Source organism: Salvia hispanica, chromosome 5, assembly GCF_029641045.1.
Source record: "Salvia hispanica isolate PSC_SH4W2 chromosome 5, Shi_PSC_v1, whole genome shotgun sequence".
Taxonomy (NCBI): Eukaryota; Viridiplantae; Streptophyta; class Magnoliopsida; order Lamiales; family Lamiaceae; genus Salvia; species Salvia hispanica.
The window spans coordinates 21,564,409-21,573,992 of NC_142696.1; the positions used below are offsets into that span (position 1 = coordinate 21,564,409).

At 35.5% G+C, this 9,584-nt stretch overlaps 2 protein-coding genes across 2 annotated transcripts; one reads left to right on the forward strand and one right to left on the reverse strand.

The window, feature by feature from the left end:
* Positions 1–240: 240 nt before the first annotated feature.
* On the reverse strand, positions 241–3,673 carry LOC125186862 (ribonuclease 2-like). Its single transcript, XM_048083338.2, has 9 exons — positions 3,286–3,673; positions 2,342–2,370; positions 2,074–2,147; positions 1,839–1,940; positions 1,722–1,725; positions 1,409–1,500; positions 739–900; positions 519–597; positions 241–411 (listed from the first exon to the last, which is right to left on the reverse strand). Exons 1-9 carry the CDS (start codon positions 3,498–3,500, stop codon positions 383–385), a joined length of 786 nt encoding a protein of 261 aa, XP_047939295.1. The 5' UTR covers positions 3,501–3,673; the 3' UTR covers positions 241–382.
* Positions 3,674–5,353: 1,680 nt separating this feature from the next.
* Positions 5,354–8,439, forward strand: LOC125190621 (uncharacterized). The gene is made up of 2 exons (XM_048087965.2): positions 5,354–6,041; positions 6,864–8,439. Exons 1-2 carry the CDS (start codon positions 5,800–5,802, stop codon positions 8,239–8,241), a joined length of 1,620 nt encoding a protein of 539 aa, XP_047943922.1. The 5' UTR covers positions 5,354–5,799; the 3' UTR covers positions 8,242–8,439.
* Positions 8,440–9,584: the final 1,145 nt, after the last annotated feature.

Consider the following 9,584-nt stretch of genomic DNA (forward strand, 5'->3'; position numbering starts at 1 on the left):
ATTATCAATAGCACTCTTCTTATATATTTATATCAACAAGAAACTGTTTGAATATAAAGATAGTGGAGTATATTTTATTTTCGGAATATTATTAGCATTCTTTAGTACTACTACGCTAAAAGATTATTGGATACTGACTTATATCCCTATTATTCTGTCAATTTATTCAGTATCTGGAAATTGAATTATATTATACTCCGTACTCCATATAGGTATTTCTCACATGTTAAGCACTCGAAATAAATTAAAAATAGTGCCTCCTACTAAGCTTATTCTCACATGTGCAGTCCAAGAAATAACATTACAAAGTAGGACAAAGCATTTTTTGAGTTGCGCTTTTGGGTTCTCAAAGTAGAAGATATAATCGTTCATGTTTCCAACTTTAAAGCTTTGCTTCTTTGTTCCCAAGACCTGCAATAAATTAGACGAACGAACGCTAAGGAAGGCAATGAATTTGTTTCTCAGACAATTAACTTAACTCATATTGTTCAAGAAGCAGCTTCAAAAAGTTAACTCACCTGATGAAATAAATTCCGGTAAGCTGACATATTCAGGGCAGGAACTTTCTGGTGGGATTTCAACGCCACAATCCCGAAACTGCAATAGTTCTCGAAAGAAGAAAAAAGGATGTGTAAAAAATGCACATTATATCTCTGATGGCCTAGCTTATTGATCCAACTAACTAACGATAAAGAAAAAACTCACAAAAATTAAGCTACAATATCAAAATCATTGGACCTTGAAGTCCTTGCTGAAGCAGAGTCGAAGTTCCTCGATGGCATCACCAGAACATACAAGTGCTGGAGTGGCATGGTAAGCCTTTTCAATAGCTGAAACAATGCCTCCAAGAGGATACTTTTCACAGTTTGATGCTGCATAGCCAGCTTCTCTTAAAACTTCCTGTTTGTGTATATGCATATCATATACAAGAGGGGTGAATATTCCAGTATGCTCTTCTGACTTTGTTCAACTTAATGATCGATGAGCCAGTTGAAGTCATACAAGTTAATGATCAACCAGCAAGCAATCAACCAAGTACAGAACAAAGTGCGCAATTATACATACACATGCACACAATCATTATAGACGGTCAATGCATATATACGGAGATCTTGCATATTTAAACTGAACCTTTTTTCGGTGAAGACTATACCAATAGGCAATATGAGAAGATGTAAAGGTATAAGTAGAATCTCTGGATTCATGGAGTTAATATGTTCAACAATAGTCTATGCTATTAAACTGACTTTCATTTAATTTTACTTTACATATGACATGCATTCTTGTAATCAGATGAACACACTCTTAAATGGTTTGAATACTCATCAAAATAAAACACAGTTTTTCACTTGTGAAAATAAAATATATGCATGAAATTGAAAAGTTCAATGTTAAAGCATTATATTACCGTGACATTATATTTGAAGTAGAGGTTAAGAACTGTCCTGAAGTAATCATATTCATCTCTTATGACTGGAAATGAACAAGGTCCATGTTTTTCTGGAAAACAATGAATGAAGATGAAATAAGGTTCCTTCCCAGTTGAAGTATTCTCCAAGTTTCTCAAAGCATTAACTTGAAACCACTACTAAATCTTCTTTAGTTATAACAGATGGTTATTAATATCAGACTGCTTTGTGCACAAGATGCTAAATAACCAATATTTCAGTCACAAAGGGAAGATATTGACCAAGCAGAACTAAATTTCTAAAGAAGTTTACCCCACTGTCTCCAGATGCATTCCAATCCGAATATTCCAAACACAACAGCAACAAAGGAAGTATCGTTAGTTTCTTCTCTTGGCATCACCAGCTTTAAAGGAATGTGCATCAACAAACCTCATGTTCCCAGAACAGCCCCGTTCCATTATGGCAATTTGAAGAAGATTCACAGTTGTAAGATGGCCAGTACTTTTTCATGGTGCTTAGCAATGTCGAAATCTGAAACAACAAAAATCAATTAATTGGATGAAGCATATCAAATTCTAGGAGAAGTTGCTACATGCTTGAGAATATATTTCTTCTAAAACATAAAGCATCCAAATAAGCAAACCACTGCAAACTAGAAACTTACCTTTTTAATATTAAATCTTTTGCCAGGGCAGCATGCTGGCCAAGTCCCGTCATTATAATCAGGCCAAAGTCCATCTGCATGGAAAGGAGAGACAAGGACATAGAAAATATACCAGAAATAGGACCTTCTTAATCTCAATACGGAAGCAACACTCCGCTGCATGCATAAACATGAATGAAAAATACAGACATGCATATGCTAGATATCAAATTACCGATAACTCATACCACTACATGTTTTTGTTCAAGCATGAGATAGCTTCACTTACGGATAGTAAATTCTGTCAAGGCACTCGAACTGAAGCAAATTAAACAGAAACGTTAGTAAGTCTTCGTAGCATACATTGGAAAATGCTCACGCAGCAGTCAAAATAACAAAACAGGTTTTCATCAACAATTATGGAAGAGGCTAAGCCTTTTATATTATTTTTGTTAAACAGTTACTGTCATTATCTGCTAAAATCTCTCTGATGCATAAAATTTCGTATCAAAAAAGCTTATTTGGTTCATTGTTTTGTTGGGTGGTGACTGGTGGTGAGTCTATCTGTCATCTTCATCTCCCAATTTTTTCTGGTCTAGTCATAATGCACAACAACAAAAATCCCAACTCCTCTGTCATAAGAATTTATAACCAAGGGTGCCAAGCTATTGAAACGAGGCATTGTACAGTAAAAGCACCTCCACATGAATCATATTGAATTTAATACAAATAAATATAGATGATCACTAAGGTGCCGTTCGGTTGCATGACTCATTATCATATGATTATTCATCTAGGATTAAGTTGTGGGATTATTTTAGTTGGAAGGGGTGGCTATGCCTCATTATCATATGATTATCCTTCTAGGATTAAGTTGTGAGATTCAATCTCATGAACCAAACATAATAGTAATATTTAATCATGAATATAATCTTTCAAACTGAGCATACAAATAGTAGGTCTTCCTTAAAAAATTAGGCTTTACACATCAGTGTGCTTGATCATATAGTGGCAATTGTGTTTCGAAGTTGCAGTAGGGAAAAACTGAACATAACCAATTCCAACCACATTTGAGCAGAGATTATTGAGAAAGAGCAACAACATTTACCTCAAAGATCAATCCTATACAAAGACTCATTCCGCTCAATTCAGTTCTTATCATCTAGAACCTCTTTCTAAACAGCAGTAATATCATTGCATGAAAAAGCGTGTAATAGAGAAAATTGAATTTACCGGCGACAGCAGGCATTGGAGGGGCAGCATTGACCATCGGACGAGAGGCAGGCTGTTCCCGGCCACAGAAAAGATAGCATGAAGAAATCAAATTCTCTCTGCTGATTGCTTGATTTCACCAACAACTCCCCCAAATCTGCAACACTGGATGATCCGATCCAAAGAGTTACGAAGACAATGCATTGAATTTTGAGGCGCGCGGGGAGTGGAGCCATCGAATCGTAGTAGAAATCGCAATGAGCGGATCAATCGAAGAGAAGAATATTGAGGATTAACCTTTTTCTTTCGCTTAAAGTAAGCACCACTGTTTAATTTAAGCATACGCTGGATTCCAGGAATCGGGACACAATCCACAAAATTTTTTATCTTTTTTAGTGGATGAACATTACCAATTTTTATCAATTCTTCTACTACTATCTATACACTTTTTTATCCTTATTTATTGTTCTATGTTTAAAGTCTTCTTTTATCTTTGTGCAAATTTTAGAAATTATAGAGAAAAATCGATGGAAAAAAAGTAAGTGTAAATTTTATTCTTATATGGAGTATAATTTTTTTTAAGAAATTCGTCATTAATATCTATATGTCATAATATCTTTATTTTATGTTTTAACTAATGCACCCTTAAATATTTTAACTAGAAATAAATCAATTATCAATTATTTTTTAGTTTTTAAATATAATTGTATTATAATCCCTACAATTATGGAATTTATAATAATCAAAGGTTTGATATTAGTATAAAAAACGAAAAGTGGGGAAAGATTTTGTTTATGAAGTAAATTGTTCGATGTATATGAATTAAGGGGGATAAAATTTATATCAATTAAAAGGCGTAATTTTTAAAGTAGTGATAAAATGTACATATGCATAATTGGCAAATTCAAGTATTTTTATAGTATTAAAAACTATTAGTACTTCAAAAACATTAGTACAATAATTCATTTAACTAATACTCCTGTTTAATACTTTAGTTATGAATTTTGATTAAGTCTATTGCCAATTTGCCATACTTGTAAGTGACCAATGTTTTCGAACAATTTATATTCTTTAATTTTCAAGATTTGGTTGGACTACTTGGACGTGCACGTAATTGTCGTTTCAATTACAAATTAATAAGTAATAGTTAATGCATCAGCCGTCGTCATCATCATAAGGTTAAGAGTCAATTTCTATTGAATTCCAAATGTTTCCAGCTAATTTTAAAATTACATCGTAAAAAAATACCAACTAATTTGTCTTACTGTAAAAATTACTAAATAATAAGTATTATATTATATTTAACAAATTATTAATTGCATGTGCGTTACTCCAAAGTCCAAACTCCAAAGCTAAGTTTGATGAAGCTGTATTCCTGTCCAAGCCACAAAAGCTGGAAACCAATTACAACCCCACATCAATAATGGATAATTAAATTATACTACGATTTTCTGTAGATTTTAATAGACAAATAAAACTTACACCTTTGGTTTAATACTGGTAATAAATGAATTTGTTATATGTCCAGATTAATTCCAAGGAATAATTCGGTGTAAAATCAAATTAACATAAATGGTGTCTGCCTGTATTTAGAAGACTTTTTGAAAAAGGACTCCTTTGTTTTATGTGAATTAGATAGGGTTTTTTCAACAAATAAAACCACGAGCTTTTAATTCTTGCTTTACGTTCCAATGGGTTCTCTTTACTTTAATTAATCCAATTCAAACTTTAAAATTAAATTTATTTCAATTCTTCCTTCTCCTATTGTTTTTCGACAAATAAATTTCAAATATGAACTTTTTATACATCTATTGTTCTAGCTTTATTTGATGATTAGGAATGCACATTAAAAGGAGTGCTATTATTTTAGGTTAATCTGTAGTATTTTTTTAAAAAAATGACGACTTTTTAAAAATTTAATGTACTATTTCTCCTTTTTTTGCTAATATTCAGACTTCAGCCACCCAGTTTGATTCACAATAGACATTTGAACTAGACGTGTTGTTTAGATAGAAATTAAAAGAGTCGATCAACAAAAGCAAATGTGATTTGAAATGAGATTAGAAATGCATTATCTTTTTTCCCAATTTTTATTTTGAAATTACTACAAATTATAGTAGTACCAAAATTTGATTTTATTTTGCAGACACGGTGGCTCAAATGTCAGAAGCAGAAAAAGAATAAAATTGTGAGTGAAAATGCGATGATTATAGCTTGTAGCGCAGCCGTCATTACCCTTTATAAGAAGCTTCACCCAAATTCCATATCCATGGTGTTGCGATGGAGCTCTTATTCTAGCCACTTTCTCCGCTAATAAAATCCCCCCTTTCCTCGCACTGCCAATTCATCTACTCTACTGTATAATTTAATCACTGCTACCTGCATTTAATCAAATCCAGCTGGATTTATACATTGACAGAGATGATGGAAAACTGAGAAATGAGCTTCCTTTTGCAGCTCAACATTGTGGATCCAAGGTTTGTTGTTTCTCGAGGGTGCTAATTTCTCTATTGCAGAGGAATTATTGGGGAGAAAATGAGGGTTTTGGGGGACTCGTGGTGTTTCTGCAACGGCGGGGGCAAGTCGGAGAGATTGAAGGGCGCAATTTTCTCCGGCAAGGCTCCGGCAATGGCGAGAATCAACGGCGCCGCCACCGGCTTCTTGATCCACCGCAATCTGCTGCTCACTACCCACGCCAATCTCCCCTCTGTAACTGCCGCTGAAGCCGCCGAGATCCGCCTCCACAATGGCCTCTCTGCTACCCTGTTTCCTCACCGGTTGGTTTTGATTTTATCTAAAATGCTTAATCTACTATTTTTCTCAAGTAATTATATTTCTATTGAGTTGTTCACATTATCTACTGTCTATTTGGCTGTATATATGTGTATTAAGTGTGTGATTGTGTGGTAATTGGAGATTCTTCTTTTTGTTTGATTTGCCCAATAAGTGGATTTGTGGTTGGATGTTGATGTGCGAGTTGATTATGGATTGGTTTTTCATGTGATTGTCTTCATCTCAAGTTGGTGATGTAAACGCCATTGTTGTTAACTAAGATGATGATTTTTAATCTGGATTTGTTTCTAATTTATACTCCATTTGAGTGATGTGCATTAGGGATCATAACAATGGGATTGATGTTATGTTACATTATGGTTAATGTTAGCAATTACAGTTATCATTTTGCAATGATGGGAATACCAACAAGAACAGTAACAACAATCATGGATGGTGCCACAGCCTCTTGGTATCTTCGTCTGCAACTGTTTCGTAATGAATAAGTTCCACCAAACACATGAAGTGTTATTTCATTGATTTATAGTAGTGTGTAAATTGGAAATGCAATTGAACTGACTACTTTCAACCTCCTCTTGCTTATGGTTACCAATTATCAAGCCTTGATTTAGTAATCTATTTGATATTTATGTTTGCACATCTAACTCTGTGATTAATCTTATAGTGATGGTAGTTCAACTTTGTCATGGCGAGATTTATACCTTACCTTGATTTGATTATGTTGATAAGAGTTGGTAAAAGGAAGATAGAGCCAATGCTTTCACCAATAATCGATCTCCCTGTCTAAGATGATCTATTTGATCCAGGTTCTTTATTACAAGCTCTGTTCTTGACCTGACGATGGTAGGCCTTGACGCTTTTGATGGCGAGTCAAATGCTCCCGTGCAGCATCCTCACTACTTAAAGACTTGCTCGAAACCCAATCTGGAGCTGGGAACAGTAGTTTATCTTTTAGGTTACACAGATAAACCAGAGTTGGCTGTTGGTGAAGGAAAGGTAGTGATAGCTACCGACAATCTGATAAAGTTATCAACTGATGGAGTGACATGGAGCCCAGGTTCTGCTGGTTTTGATTCTCATGGCAATCTCTCCTTCATGGTTTGCGATCCTATGAAGCTCGCAACTTCTCCAAATGCCAAATCTACTTCAACTTCATCATCGTCTACGTCGTCGTGGAAGAAAGACACCCCGATGCAATTTGGCATCCCTATACCTGTCATCTGTCATTGGCTAAATCAGCATTGGGAGGGGAACCTTGATGAGCTCAACAAACCAAAACTACCTCTGATCCGGTTGATGTCCTCAGGTCAGAAAAGTGAGCATTCTTGTGCATCGTTCACCATGAGGCGTGTCTTTAAGTTAACTGAAGGTGAGAATGAGGGGACACCATCTTCCTCCAAACCAGTAGAGCAACCTGGAGCGAGTTCAGCAGCTGTCCATACTGACACAGTGGAAGTCCAAGATGAGACCTCAAGTGGCAATCGGCAAGGTTCCGGAATCCCTACTCCCGAGATTTATGAGTCCCCAGTGCTGACCTCAGGCCCAGTTAGGAACAATGATGCTACTACTGCTACTACTCAAATCCAGCTTTTGGACATCAACTTCCCTCCAAGAGTAAGTAAAGCTGCACCATCACCTAAGCAATCTAGAAAAATGATGCCACCAAGCTCTGATCAAAACTACGTCAAGGATTTCCTGATTCAGAAACCACCCGAAGGACCTTCGAGCCCCATCCTAGATGTAGAGTCAACAGGGTCTGTCGATGGAGCCCAGACTGGCGTCCAGTCAAGCTCTTCACCCGTTGAGTTTCAGGAGTTGCCACACGAATACAGCAGCGAAGGAGAAACCACCATGTACTCAGCTGAAACAGCTGAAAGCAGGAATTACACTAGCCCTAGGGAGGGAAGGTTCTATCAGGTAGGAAGGAGCCAGAGCTGTGTGAGCCACAACAGATGGGGGCCGGTCCCAAGAAACTCAGTTGCCCGCGGCTTGAATCTGGAGAAACACCAGAACTTCACGCAAGGGAGGAAGGTGTACTCACAAGGTGCAACATCTCAAAGGAGCAATGACTACTATAGTCCAACAGTTTCCTCCATTATGAAGAAAAGGCATGACATGGAGCAACAGCAAAAACGCAGGCCGAGGCAGAGCGCAGTGCATACATCTCCAAGATGGAATTTTTAACAGTGAGTCTCGATTATATACTTACTTTCTTGATTACATCTAATAGCCTACTTGTTCAATGCTCATATGCCTTGTTTTCTTGGTTATACCTGTAAGTAGTTAATTGTTTAGACAGATACAAACGATTTAAACACACCATTATTATATTAGCCTTTTTCCTTTCAATGGTATTGGGGTGTGAAGGGATTATATTTGTCTTGTGTTGAGGAGTAGTATTGTTTATAGAATACCTATTATATTTGCAAGTCTAAGCTGATAAAGAAAAGTAGTACTATCATTTAATTTGTTGAGAATATCTGTTACATTTTCTGAAATACAAATTTTTTGAGTAAACATTTAGGACTATGATAGTAAAAGGGGTTTACAATTTTGAAATTTCGGATTCCAGCAATAAATTTTAGTTTGTCGGTGAGAAGAAGGAATCAGAAGGGCCCCGAATTCTAGCAATATTTCAGTAGTTTATTTTATTCTTCCTCCAGTATTTTTATACTCCTACTATACAAAAATCCAACTTATGAATATTATAACTTCTTCCTTAGCTTAGTGTTTATACAAAGTTACTAGTAGTAAAGTATAGACGATAATGATAAATAACACCCCTTGCAGTGAAAGTTATGCACGATAATCTTTGTCAAGAGAAAGAATCAGTGCAATCACTGATTAATCTTTGTGAAGTTATATTCGTCGATATTAAATAAAATGTTATGAATATTGCGAAAGAATAAGATGGCGGTGCCACGGTGGTATCCGATGCATGTTCCGATTTGTTTTTATCGATATTTCTAAAGTCGCAGAAGAAAAACTGTCTTATCTATTAGACTATTATTACTATACCGATTTTTGTTCCATTTACACTCATTTTATACGTGTATATATCAACCCTAATATATATATATATATATATATATATATAGGTTTGTGTTAAAATGACAACACCCCTTAAGGTAACACCATATCACCAATCCTAGCCAATCATTTGTACATATGGACGAATAATCAGCTGCTATGTGGCAATCATAAAAATTGCTCAAAGGTAAATTTTCGCGGACTGCATTATCCAATACGCAAGACTGCAATTTTTCTCGCCTGCAATATCTAGTACGCTGGACTGCAATCTATAGATTGCAGTCTAGTGTATTGGATATTGCAGTCTAACGTTTATAATATTGCAGTCTAGCGTGGTGTCACAGTGTCATTTTAAGAGTGTTGTCATTTTAACGCACCCCTATATATATATATATATTTTGCAAATTGCGGTTTATATTTATTGAAATACAACGGAATTTAAATAGGTATGTGATCAAATGAAAATTCTAAATATTGTACAAACTCAAAACTATGAT